Source organism: Zalophus californianus, chromosome 4 (assembly GCF_009762305.2).
Source record: "Zalophus californianus isolate mZalCal1 chromosome 4, mZalCal1.pri.v2, whole genome shotgun sequence".
In the NCBI taxonomy this organism is placed as follows: Eukaryota; Metazoa; Chordata; class Mammalia; order Carnivora; family Otariidae; genus Zalophus; species Zalophus californianus.
The window spans coordinates 70847825-70862044 of record NC_045598.1 but is presented as its reverse complement, the minus strand read 5'-3'; the positions used below and the strand labels follow the sequence as shown (position 1 = coordinate 70862044).

General features: G+C 42.4%; 1 protein-coding gene, 1 non-coding gene and 1 pseudogene across 2 annotated transcripts in view; 2 read left to right on the top strand and 1 right to left on the bottom strand.

Moving 5' to 3' along the window:
- Window positions 1–3002, top strand: part of LPAR3 (lysophosphatidic acid receptor 3) — a 75639-nt gene extending 72637 nt beyond the window's left edge. The window contains exon 3 of the mRNA XM_027619895.2: window positions 1215–3002. Within this exon, the coding sequence (XP_027475696.1) occupies window positions 1215–1543 (329 nt within the window). The 3' untranslated portion in view covers window positions 1544–3002. The remainder of the gene's footprint in view (window positions 1–1214) is intronic.
- A 5040-nt stretch (window positions 3003–8042) lies between these two features.
- Window positions 8043–8836, top strand: LOC113912736 (annotated as a pseudogene).
- Window positions 8837–10649: 1813 nt separating this feature from the next.
- Window positions 10650–10772, bottom strand: LOC113917757. Its single transcript, XR_003518347.1, has one exon. It is a non-coding gene; the product is annotated as a small nucleolar RNA ACA64 (small nucleolar RNA).
- Between the last annotated feature and the right edge of the window lie 3448 nt (window positions 10773–14220).

Here is a 14220-nt window from a genome sequence, read left to right as displayed (position 1 = left end):
GCCTCATTTACTGTCTAGTGCAGTAAGCTCACAAGGAATATTTACTGAATGGATAAGCAAGGGCGTTTAGAAATGATAAGGACTTTGGGGGAAAGAAACCATATCACAGTATGGAGAATAGGTCACATACACAGTAGCCGAGAACACAGCCTCTGGAGAAGGACCGCCAACATTCAAAATTAGATGTCCCTTACAAGCTGTTTGATGGTGAGAAAGTTACTTAACTTTCCTTGCACCTCCCTTCCTGGGGATGATAATAATGCCTACCACGTAGTGTGGTTCTATGAGTTAATAAAGGAAAGTATTTACACCAGTGCCTGGCTCACAGTAAGCATGGTATAAACGTGAGCTCTCACTGTTATCCAAGGTGATGGTGACAAAGTAGGGGAATACTGAACTCATGCCTCATATTTTAGGAACAACATGTTGGAAAACTTTAGTGGTAAGCTAAGTATGATCAGATGTCTAGTGACTCAGAAGACACTACCCTTCATGTGCAGTTGGTGCTAAAATTGTGCTAAATAAATAAATTTGCTACAAGCACATCGCTATCTCATCATGAAACAGGAAGATTTATTTCTGATAACAACCAACAAGAACAAAAAACTTAATCCAAAGCAGAGAATTAAGCAGATGGCCTATGACTATGTCACAAAGAATACTAGTGCTTACTCAGTATCAACATGGATTTATAAAGAAGAAAATTTGTGAGCAGGTGACTTAGTTAAGAGACTAGGAAAAAGCCATAGATGCAGTGTGTCTTCTTGTCAGGAAAGCATTTAGAACATCTGAGGTAGAGAACAGTGGAGCCTTGGGCTAAAGGTGTGAGGCCTTCCCACATATCCTCCTGGCATTTGGCCTTGGTTTTCTCATCTGCAAAGCATGGGTGATGACTACAGCAGCCTCCTAGTGTGGTTCAGAGAGCTGACGGAGATAAGGCATGTGGAGTGCTTAGTAAGTGGGAGGTAAATGTGAACCCCTCATGACGAGCCCCGGGTAAGCAGATAAGGAGTTGAAATAGAACATGGTGAACAGTCAAGGGGGGTGCCCAGCTGTTGGCCTCTAAGGAGCCCAGGTCTCACGTGCTCAGAGGAAGGGTGGAAGTTTGCTTTGCAATTGTCAAAACAAATCCTTAAGGACCTTTGAAGCCACTGACTGAAAGCTAGGCCAGAAGAACCTCAGTAAGCAGCCTGCTTCCTTTTGTCTCCCCGCAGGGGCCTTCGTTGTGTGCTGGACCCCGGGCCTAGTAGTTCTGCTGCTCGACGGCCTGAACTGCACACGGTGTGGCGTGCAGCACGTGAAAAGGTGGTTCCTGCTGCTGGCGCTGCTCAACTCCGTCATGAACCCCATCATCTACTCCTACAAGGACGAGGACATGTACAGCACCATGAAGAAGATGATCTGCTGCTTCTCTCAGGAGAAGAACCCAGACAGACGTCCCTCCCGCATCCCCTCCACCATCCTCAGCAGGAGCGACCCGGGCAGCCAGTATAAGGAAGACAGTGCCAGCCAAGGCACGGTCTGCAACCAGAACAGTTCCTAAGCTGCGGGTGTCCTCCGCCCACCAGGGCCTCCTCTGGGAAAGGAGCTGTGAAGAATGGCTACCTGTCTCCAACAACGCCCACCTACAGTGTTATTTCAGGTCTAAATTAATCGCTGGTGGATTTTTAAAAAAATTATTTTACATAGTTTCAAAGCATGGGCAGTAAAGAGGGGACACAATGCATTTGGAGAAAATGCACAACAGAGGGAAGACCACACAGTGGGACCCTCAGGGATGTCCTCGGAACCGCTCGGAGCACCATTCTGGGCCCTGCTGCCATCCTGTAGCCATTCTCTTTGTGTTTTAAAAGGATGTTGTTGATAAAGGGCGTAGGCCAAGATAAATAATAATGTTACTTGAGCCACTTGATAAAGCTGCTTGGGAAGCCTGTGTAGTTCTTTCTGCATGCATTTAAAATTTTGAAAATGGCTTCAGCTATGATATTTGTTTCCTCAAAGAAACCATGGCCAGTAGCTAGGTGTTCAATAGGAATCTCAGAATAACAAATCAGTAAGGGCTCTAGGTTTGACTTGATTTTTAAAACTAAAAGAACATTCTGAGGAAGAAGATTGAGTTAATAACAAAAAAAGGTAAATGTTAGAAACTTCTCTTGAAGCAGAAAAAAAGGCCTTGATGTGGTCGTCTAAGTGTGCATGGGATGTGTATACACACCTGTATGTTTATACATTTCTAGTTTGTATTTAAAGACCTCAAGGACAGTGATGGTGAAATAAATTCACTGGCCATCTAGACTGTTCAGTCTAGGACTATAGCTGTAGAAATGACCTGTTGTGCTCTAAAAGAAGAGAAAGAGGTGATTCATTTGCAAACAGACATACAGACATATGGCAGAGTAAAAGGTATATTGATAAGTTGGCTGAATTCCTTTCACATAGGATCAAATATGAGCTTGACTTGAGTCCTTATTATCAGTTACCTCCATACCACTGGTGGCTTGTCAGACTTAGTATGTGGAATAATTTTCACGTTTCATATTTTGCCCACAGTTAGCGACATATTTCTGGTACTTGTCTTACTTCTGGACTGAATTTTGATCTGAGTTCAATTTTAAAATTTTCTCCTTCAAAGAACTAAGTAAGCAACATGAAAGGCAAGTCATTAAAAAAACAGTGTCATACACATAGGCTACTGACCAGAGTTTTTTATGTAAATCATTTAGAATATATTCTGATTTTAAAATAAGAATAACTTCAAGGCAGTTATTATAGTATTTATGTAGTTTGCAAAAGAAGTTTACATTTTTTTGCTATTGTGATATAACATTTATGTGCGAGAACTACTTGTAATAAAAGGATTTGAGAAGTCATGCTTTTTAGATGTAATGGCCTAAAATAGAGAGTATTATGATTGGAAGGTGTAGATTTCACAAACTCCACATAGTAAGTGGTTCTATCTGAAGCTTTATCAAAGCTACCAATAAAATAATTTGTTCTCTCTTGTTGAGGTACATTATTGCTTTGTGTATTTTCTAAGTAAAAATATAGTCTGTGGTAACTATAACACACAGTTCTATTGCAGAAGAAAAATCAGACTTGCCATGAAGTACATACTCTCTTGATGTTTTATGTAAGTATTTTGAATCTACAGCTGGCCAAAGGGTGGAGGATTGAAATTGAATTCCAGTCCCTGAATAGCTACTAAGGGATCTTTAAAGGTTTTATTTGAGGAAAGCACCATTTTTAGTACCCTGCAGCAGAATGTCATATTCAGAATAGTGTCTGGAGGGGATCCAAGTGTGGAAATTCGTGATGGAAATATATAGCTTTTGTTTTTATATGCACACACATATCTCAGAGATGGTGCAAGAGTAGAGAAGTTGTGTGTATTTGGAAATGACGAGTGGCAACCATCACAAGGTTCACCCAGGGCATGGCAAGCCATCTCTTAGTTGGAGAAAAAATGAAGAAAGAACATTTTTCCTCAAATCCTAGGACCCCAAGCTTACCTGCAAGTCATTGAGAGGATGGTTCTAAAAACCTTGACTCAAAACATGGGCTACCCCCTAGCCAAACAAGATTTAATTTTCTTAGATTTGTAGCACTGCCCAAGGTGTTCTCATATATCTGTGTTGGTAACGGAATTTGGTTCTTTGTGAGGACTGCCTGCTTGGAAAGAAAGAATTTTTGGAAATAAATTGAAGATTTTTGGTGAAATTTTTTTTAAAGATTTTATTTATTTATTTGAGAGAGAGAATGAGAGAGAGAGACAGCATGAGAGGGGGTTGGGTCAGAGGGAGAAGCAGACTCCCTGCTGAGCAGGGAGCCCGATGCGGGACTCGGTTAAGCGTCTGGATCATGACCTGAGCCGAAGGCAGTCGCTTAACCGACTGAGCCACCCAGGCGCCCTGGTGAAATTTTTTTAAAGTGAGTGGTAGACTTTGGGCCATGATGTGATCTTTAGAAACACTAAGCACTGAAACAATTATGGCCCCCATTTATGTAATTCCAAATACAAACAACACTAAACCATAGAATAAACGTAAGCCTCTAACAAAGCTCTCATTGCCCTCACAATTGGCCCTTTGATGCTTTTTAAATATACTAACAATCAAAATTTAGAAATTTCACTGCCCCATTTTACTGGGCATGCTGCGCACATGCCCAGGCCATGGTTGGATGACCCAGGATCCAGGACTGGCTGAAGAAAGCAGCATCAGTATCAGGAGGCGGGCAGTGGGAGAGACATGGGAGCAAATGATATAGCTCTGTTCGGCTGCTGATGCCACCCCACATATGATAGGGCATGCCATGTCCTGGGTCTGTAGACTAATTTCATGAGGTTGGAAGTGTTTTGTGCTTATTAGCCCATTAATCCTTTAATCATTCGGGGTCGGGGAGAAGAATGCTCGCCCTCTTTTTATTGACTGAATAGCCATAGTGAAGGTAAGCCTGTGAAGACACCCATGAAGGTGACTTGGAGACAATCTTAAGCCCTATTAGAACCTGGAGTAAAAATAACCAACGTGTTATTCTACATGATGATCCATTTCACTGTGTACTAAAAAGAATTTAAAACGTGCAAGCACAGATCTGACTTCTGGGATACTTACCAGAGAATTCTATCCCCTTGGTGGACTACTAAATGTGATACCAAATTGGAAACCCCTAGGGCTCCTTCCAGTTTTACACATTGTCTTTCAGGCATAGGCATAGGGGTTAGAGTCACCTAAAGATATGAAAAAATTTTAAAGTAAGGGAAGCTGCATTTTGTGTGAGTGATGCTCTCTTGAACACATCACTTAATTTAAAATACTCGTAATTTAAGGCCAGTTTTCACAGAAGAAGAATGTTAGGATGGGAGATGCTGTTGCTGTGGGGGTTGGGTTTTTTGGGGTCCTAATGCTGTATTTTATTTTTACAGTATTCTCTCCTGTGCTTTTTAGAGTGTGCTCCCTCCAAAATTAACAGATGGTAAACTATCAATGGTAATGATTAAGAGTTGGGAGTGTTTTATCATAGCTGAAGGTTTATAGTGCAAATGATAGTACAATGGTCACCAAAATCACATGTGGAGGTTTCAGCGGACATCAGTAAGAATGTGGGTCACATTGTGCTAGGGATACAATGAAATACCTTTGCATGCCAATCCACAAAGACGGTTTGCAATTCACTGGGTCAGCCGGTCTTGGAATGCGCAGTGCTTGCCAGCTTTTTAGAGAGTTTCAGTCTTGTACAGAAAAACTTTACGAAATTTTTCTATATCAGCAACTTCAAGTTTGAACAATTCAAATTTCCATAAACCATCTGTGTTGTATTTGTTACTGAGATTAGAGCTTGCACATTCTATATTAGTCATATGGTTATATGGAAAAAGTGGGGAGGAGGGAGGCTGCCTATCACAAGCCCAGGTTACATGTTTGTACATATTGGAAAATGCTAGCCCTTCCTCAAGATACTCAGCTTGCATCTATTGGAAGATCATCTGATACGCTAATTTTGTTAGGACTTTACTACTACGTATTAGAAAATTATACTAATATATCTGCATGACCACAGTATGATTAACATACTTAGAGTTGTTCAGTTCACCACTCACACAAATGTCCGTGACAACCATCTTAAAGGAATCAGTAAATTGAAATTCAGAATACCAGCTTTCCAATTTTTGTTCTGCCCTAAACTGTCAATGAAACTCTAGATATGATTGCTGGCTTACTAAATGAGGGGCTTAAATGATCTATAAAGACCTTTTTAGATCCAAAATTCTGTGATTCTATACATCACCTCCCACATACGAATCATGGAAAAAACCCTAAGTTTTTGGATTCTTTGGATTTCTCTCCTTGTGTGGGGATTTCAGAGAAGGAACTCAGTTTTTGCATATTACAATGGTTCTCAAGCTTGCGGAACCTGGGTGGCTCAGTCGGTTAAGCGTCTGCCTTCAGCTCAGCATGATCTCGGGGTCCTGGGACTGAGCCCTGTGTTAGGCTCCCTGCTTATCCCTCTCCCTCTGCCCCTACCCCCATTTGTGCTCTCTCTCAAATAACATCTTTAAAAAAAAAAAATGGTTCTCAAGCTTTAGCGTACGCTAGAATCACCTAGGGAGACCATCTAAAATCTATGAAGGGCGCCTGGGTGGCCCAGTCTGTTAAGCGTCTGACTCTTGATTTCAACTCGGATCGGATCTCAGGGTCATGGGATAGAGTCCAACATCTGACTCCCCGCTCAATGGGGAGTCAGCTTGAGATTCTTTCTCTCCCTTTCCCTCTGCTTCCCCCATCATGCACGTGCTCTCTCTCTCTCTCTCTCAAAAAAATAAATATTTAAAAAAGTAAAATAAAATCTAGGAGACTAAGGTAGGTGTGAAATGTGTAGTTATAAGTCCATCATCAATACAGGGGAAAGGATTTCTGGAATAAAATTGAATTGCTCATCAAAATGGAGAATCGAAGAGACCTGATGGCCTGCTTATGTGTGCTAAAGTGAACTTAAATGTGAAATGTGTGAACTGCTGTTTACTCCAAGGCAAATAGAAACCCACATATTTATTTTTACATTTAACCAAAATCTTTGAGCATTCGCTAGGTGCTAGGGAACAAATAAAAAGTCCTGCCCTAGGGGCACCTGGGTGGCTCAGTTGGTTGAGCATCCTAACTCTTGGTTTCTGATCGTGTCATGATCTCAGGGTTGTGGGATTGAGCCCTGTGTTGGGCTCCACACTCAGCACAGGGTCTGCTTGAGATTCTCTCTCCCTCTCCTTCCCCTCTGCCCCTCCACCCCCTGCTCGTGTGCACTCTCTTTCATACTGAATAAATAAAATCTTCTTTTTTAAGTCCTGCCCTTAAAAGAATTAGCAAAATCATAAATCAAACATATCTACAAATAATCTAAGGGAAATAAAGTGAAAGGGAGCTGAAGATATTAAAGAGGGATATGAATGGAGGTAGCCATCCTCAAGGTATCACTTTGGAACATTGGTGATATTGGTGTTATATTTTTTAGATCTGGCCTCTGTGGTATAATTCTTGATACAGAATTACCCAAGACCAGGCAGAAGAAAAGGAAATCACATAAAAGGGCTACTTTTGGGGTTACAATGAGTTTACAGCTTATGGGTTAGGGATCTGTTACTGGTAATCTAAATTAGACTTGTGTTTCTCTTAGGTGAATGGCTAATCACAGGTTTATATAAAGTGGGAGATGGGACGCCTCAACCAGCCTTCAGTTAGGAAAACAGAAACCATTCTGGGTACTTGAAGCAGGAAGGGATTTTAAATAGGCAATTAGGCACTTATAAAACAGTTGGAAAGGCTAGAGGAGCAAAGGTACGGGAAGCCCATAATTGGCTCTCAGGTTTGCAGCTAACTTTCTGGGATATATTGCCACACTGCTCAAGAACTTTTGGAAACTGCCTCCTGAGGCAGGCAATTTGTGAAAGGCCACCCAGAGGCCACCACAAAATCTCACATCTGCTGCTAGAGGAAGAATATGGCTTCGGCTTCCCCCTGCCTTCCTCATCTCTCATAACTGTCTGGCACTGGCAGCATCTAGATTGGGGTATTTGCTGGCTTTGTGTTCTGGGAAATAGGGTTCCCAGGCTTCCAATCTTTCAGATTTAGGGGAGATAGAAAAGATCAACATTACAGCTGACTGCAAACAGCCAATCCAGCACAAGGAGAAAGGAAAAAGGAAGGAAAGGGGGACTTCTTGGCTTTTGAGAATTTCCCCTTTCTGAAATATGTGTCCTTTAGTTAGTCTTGACTGAAAGTAGAGGATACAGTTAGTTCTGGAATAAGGGGTGAAAGTTCTCTAAAAAATAAAGTGTTGGTACATATAATTTAGGGGTTCCACATTTTAGTATATGGATCTTCTGAAGGCTGAATGGGAATAAGACAAAAAAGAACATAAAAGCAGAGTTCACTTATTATTGGCTATTCATTATCCAAGCCTGTGATATCAAAGTTAAGATTAGAACATGAGAAATAGCCTCCTGAGCCCGCATCTCTGCAGGAGGCCACGGGCAGACCCGCGCCGGAACCATGTTTCGCAACCAGTATGACAATGCTGTCACTGTTTGGAGCCCTCAGGGCAGGATTCATCAATTTGAGTCTGCAGTGGAAGCTGTCAAGCAAGGTTCAGCCACAGTTGGTCTGAAATCAAAACCCCATGCAGTGCTGGTTGCACTGAAGAGAGCACAGTCAGAGCTTGCAGCTCACCAGAAAAAAATTCCCCATGTTGACAACCATATTGGTATCTCAATTGCGGGACTTACTGCTGATGCTAGACTGTTATGTAATTTTATGCGCCAAGAGTGTTTGGATTCCAGATTTGTATTTGACAGACCTCTTCCTGTGTCTCGTCTTGTATCTCTCTAATTGGAAGCAAGACCCAGATACCAACACAACGATATGGCCGGAGACCATATGGTGTTGGGCGGCTTATTGCTGGTTATGATGATATGGGCCCTCCCATTTTCCAAACCTGTCCATCTGCCAACTATTTTGACTGTAGAGCCATGTCCACTGGAGCCCATTCTCAATCAGCTCGTACTTACTTGGACAGATATATGTCTGGGTTTATGGAGTGCAATTTGAATGAACTGGTTAAACATGGTCTGCGTGCCTTACGAGAGACACTTCCTGCAGAACAGGACCTAACTACAAAGAATGTTTCCATTGGAATTGTTGGTAAAGACTTGGAGTTTACAATTTATGATGATGATGATGTATCTCCATTCCTGGAAGGTCTTGAAGAAAGACCACAGAGAAAGGCACAGCCTGCTCAACCTGCTGATGAACCTGCAGAATAGGCTGATGAACCAATGGAACATTAAGTTACAAGCCAGTCTGTATGTTTATTATCAAATCTGTAAGAATGCAGGAACATGTACTGATGACAATAATCTATACATAGGAATCAGTCCAGATGTGTTTTTCCCTAGCAACTTGTCTGAAACCATATAATGGTGTGCATTTTTCTTTGAGAGGGTCTATATAAGCATTTTCTAGAAAGTATAGGTATCTGTACTGATGTTTTTATATGAAGAACATAGTGTCTTTGTGGGGGTTTTTTTTTTAAGATTTTTTATTTATTTATTTGAGAGAGAGAGAGAGAGAGAGAGCATGAGAGGGAAGAGTGTCAGAGGGAGAAGCAGGCTCCCCGCTGAGCAGGGAGCCCGATGCGGGACTCGATCCCGGGACTCCAGGATCATGACCTGAGCCAAAGGCAGTCGCTCAACCAACTGAGCCACCCAGGCGCCCAGTGTCTTTGTGGTTTTAAAGACAACTATGAAATAAAATTGTTTCACCTGCCTGTGGAAAAAAAATAAAAAGAACACGAGAAATAAAATATTTGTGTCACAGTTGATAATACAACCATGACAAATAACAGCTCTATTCAATCTTGCCTTCAGGTTCGGATAGTGAGTAGAAGATGATCTTTTTTTTTTTTTTAAAGGAGTGAGCCAAGGGAGGTGTAAAACTCAGATTTGCCAAGTCATTTAAAAGTCAGAACTCAGTGTTTTGAGATCTTAAAAGATGCAATGAATCAACCCCTTCCTGAGTAGACCAGCCATAGATCTAAATTTCAGAGTTTGTGGTTTGCTTGGGGGATAGTAATACTAAAGTTTCTTCTTTTGACAGAAATTAGGACCTGATAAATGCATCTTTGTGAGGAAGTTGTAATGTTGGGGTTACCTTGAATTTACAAATGGGGAAACTGAAGACCACAAGATTGAATGAGTATATAAGATACACAGTGACTAAATCAAGGATCAAACTTAGCTATTTAAAGTTCTTCTTTAGATTTTCTTCTCTATTTAGAAAACAGCCCCTAATAGCTGTATATGACTTCAGATTTCAAAAAGCCAATGTTAATTAATAATAGGTTAGCCATTTTAGGGATAAGAATGTTTATGCTCTTTGAGCAATTCAACTTCTGAGAATGGTTCTAAATTAGGAAAAGCCTTTGTACACAAAGGTGGTCAAAACAACATTTCTAACACTGCAAACTTCTAAACAATGTAATTATTCAAGCACTGTGATAAACAAATGTAAAGCATTGTAGTCAAGCAAGCACATGGACTCTGGAATCCTATTGCCTAGGTATTTCAGCTTTTTCACTTGCTAGCTACATGACCCTGGGCTAGTTCCTCTTTGGGCAATTGCACCTATGATGGGCTAGTTATGGAGATTAAATAATGTCAAGCATTTAACACAGTTTTGGGGCACTCTGTATGTGTATTTGTTGTTATGGAAGGAATACTGTTCAGCAATTTTAAATTAAGGGCATGGTTAATCTAATAATACTGAAAAACATGTACGATGGAGGATTTGCTGATGGATTTGACATGGTAATGAGCGATGTTTCTTAAAGAGACTTTTAGGGTTTGGGTTTGAACTACTACAAAAGCAGAATTTCCCTTCCTCCCTTCTTCCTTCCTCCCTTCCTTCCTTCCTCCCTTCCTCCCTTCCTCCCTCTCTTTCCTTTCCTTCCTTTTTTTAACAGCTTTACTGGACGTTGAGAACAGAGTTCGCCTCCCCACCGTGGTGCTGAGTCGGGACATCCGGGAATCCGGCGGGCAGACCGCGGGTCAGGGGTCAGAGGCCAGAGCACGCGCAAGCGCGGTGGGGCCCTGGAGCAGCAGCGCGTGTGGGGGCCTGGCTTTCACCTTCATGCACCGATGTGGGTGGTGAGCTGAAGTCATTGGCGGTTCTGGGTGGCGAGTCTCACTTGGGCCACGGACAAAGCCACAGGTGGCCAAAGCCAATGCTGAGCTCCCAGCCACCACCCTGTGAAGCCGTGCACGGGGCGGTGGGGGGGAGGTCTGGGGCACGAGGAGCAGACCTACCTACAGCCCCCAAAAGTAGAATTTCTTCTCTCTGAAATGGAGAAGTCGGTAGGAGCAGATGATTTGGGAGTGGGTGAGAATCAGGAATTCAGTTGTGGTGTGACATTTGATGTTGCAGAGACAAACCAGGTGGAGATGTTGGGAAGGTGACTGGATAAACAAATCTGTGTCCAGGCTAGAGAGGTTAATCTGGGAGTCACAGTATATGAATGGCATATAAAGCCATGGGGTTGAACTAAATCATATGGACAGTGAGTGTAGATAGAGATAATAAAAGGTCTGAGAACTGACTCCTGGGCATTTGCAATGTTTGAGGTTGGAGAAGAGTCTGTTAAGAAGACAGAAGGGGCAGCCAGTGATGTAGGAAGAGAACCAAGAGACAGTGAAGACCCAGAGTGATCAGCTGTGTAAAATGCTGCAACGGGAGGCTTGAGAATTGACTGTTGAGTTGGCCTTGGAGGTTTTGGTGGCCTTGACAAAGCTGTTTCAGTGCAGTGGTGGGGATGAAGGCCTGACTGCAGGGGCTTCAAGGGACACTGGGAGGAAAGGACTGGAGACCAGTGAGGACTAGCTCATTTTAAATTGTTTTCTTTTCCTAAAAAGGGACCCACAGGTGGGGCAGTAGTTGGAGGGGCATGTGCAGTAATGGGGGGCTTATTTTAAGACGGGAATTATTACAGCACATAGTCACTGGTGGGAATGGTCCAGTAGAGAGGGAATAAGCGATGATTCAGGAGAGTTGTGGTGTGGTTGCTGGAAGGAATGAGCTCCAGGGTCTAAGTGGAGGATCTGGTCTGTCACAGCGACAGGGACGTTCCATTCACAGCCAGAGGAGAGAAAGCAGGGTATACATGCAGGGAGTTGGGAGATGTGCCAATGTGGTGTGTTCAGGGTTTGCCTCCTGTCTTATCAGTGAGTGCTGCCGACCGTCAATAGAGGGCAATGATAAGGCAGGAGGACTTGAAGGGTTGAGGGGAGAAGAGGAAGTGAGAAGTCATGTCCAGGAGAGTGGGACAGTGAGTGGATGAGGGATCGCCACACCAAGGCCCACCTAGTGAGGCTAGTGGGCACAGATTTAAGACCACTCAGAAAGTTCATGTATTTCCCTTCAGCCTGTCTAGCTGCTTGGCTGCAGTCATGGTATAGACAGAGCCCTGAATTGTCTGGCAAGTAATGTCTGGGCTCTGTCCCAACCAATTAAATCAGAATCTCTGGGGCTTGGGCCCAACCATGGTGTATATCTGAAGTGCTTGCCATGTGCAACCAGGCTTGCTTGGATTAAAGCAAGAAGGTTAAGGGAAGGTTCACAGAAGAGCCTGAGATCCAGGACATCCTGCTGTGAAAAATTCAGTGTCTGTTTAATTACCTAAGTGTGGACTGGAAATTTAACTGAGAAGAGGAACCCAAGAGGGGAAACTAACCTTGAGTGAGTGCCTACTAGGGTTAGAAATTGTGCTGCGCACCTCACACGTTTAGTCTTGCATGCAATAAGAATTGGGTAAGAATCTTGGAGATAAGAATTTTTAACCTCTCCTTTATAGTAAAGAACCTGAAACTCAGGTGATGTGAGTGGCCTTCAGCAACCCTGCTAATAAGTAGTAAAGCCACGATTTGGATCTGGACCAATTTGCTCTAAAGTTTTTGCTCAAGATTCCATGAAAGATAGGAGACTAAAGCTGTGTGTGCAAGGAGGAAGTGGGTTTTGATTTTGGACGTGTAAGAGGGCTTCTCGGCGGGAGAAATACTCAGAAAAAAGGCCTGGAGGCAAGAAAGAACATGATGAATACAGGGATTATTCAGGGAGGAGGACGCCTCCTGTGGCCAGGTGGGTTGAAGTAAGTAAAAGAACAAATGATGCAACCACAGCAAGTAAGGGAGTAGGGGGAGCGTCTGTCCTCAGTGGCCAGATAGCTGGACAGCCTGCCAATGTACTTGGGGCCCAAGGAAGCTGCATTGCAGAACTGCTAAGCAAATGTTCCCTGCATTGTTTGTACAATTCATTATCTTTAAAAAATGATACCTGTTGGGCCCATTGAGATAAAAGGTGGCCTCTGAGTATAATCTCATTATCATCTGTCACCATGGCTGGGGAGCTTTATGTGTCCACAGAACCTCAGAATCTCTATTTCTCTAGTTTTAATCTCAGGGTCAATATCCCAACACAGCACTGCTCATAATAAATAGCTAGTAGTAAATGATAAAGTAGGCTACTGTGTTTTATTTTATTTGGCTTTCAAGCCAATCAATTTTACAGTTGTCTGAGTGCTGAAAAAAAAAATTCTGGAGACAGCAAAGAATCATATGAAAAACTAGAACATGCTGACAAAATGAATCTTAATCTCCCCGGCTTCTCCCATGGAAAGAGGCCCTAGGTAGACTGTTGATTATGCATCTAATAAGGCGGCTCTTGATGGAAATGATCCTTTTGGTTGGTTTGCAGAATAACTCTATTTTATGCCCCTTTGGCCATACAGCTTCTCATATGCACCTGTGTGATGACGTTGGTTTGCTTGCCTTCTGTCAGCGATGGTTTTTTTTACTTTGAGAATATGGAAAATCATAATTCCTGAAATGATAGCAAAAGAGACAGAGAGAGGGAGAGAGATGAAAAATAGAATAGCATCTGTCCTCAACAGTACAGCTGATTAAAAAGCTGAATCTACTCTCTTTCTGCCTACTATTCTTCTTGGAAATATATGTGGTTCAAATAAGGTGGAAAGTGTCTTCCCAGTCCTGGGGTAGAAAGTCTATACTTTTCAGTTTTTAAATGTTACAGGGGAAAAAAAAGAAATATAAACGATCCAATCAAAAACTATGCCATAAATTCAACAAAAAAGGCAACTTCTAAGTATAAATGCTATGCTTGTCTGTGTTTCAAGTTTCTGACCAAGAAGTCATTCATCAGTGCAGCAGACACCATTCATTCATTCCCTGAGCAAACTTTATATTATAGAGTATCTCCCATGAGCCAGACAGTGTTCTGGGTATTGAGAAAAACGCCAAGGGAAATAAGACAGACCCTAAGTTCAAAAAAAGCTCACACTAGTGACTAAGGCTCTTCCAGTAGATATTCATGGGACGAGAAAGGGACTAACACTCAAGAGGTTGCCCCACTATCCGAAGTGTATGGCCAGAGTTAGGACTACCCAGAGTGCCATTTGGATTGCCTTTGTACAGCTTGCTGGGTTGCTGTAAAAGTCACTGTTGCTACTGGATCAACAGGAATCTTCCTGAGAACCGGTGACTGCAAGGGCATTTGCATGTGATGTGTATATTTTATGTAGATTATGTGAATGAGTTATAGGCATACTTTTAAAAAATTATCGTTGCTATCCTGAGGTGTATTTCTTGATTTTTATTTCCTTTAT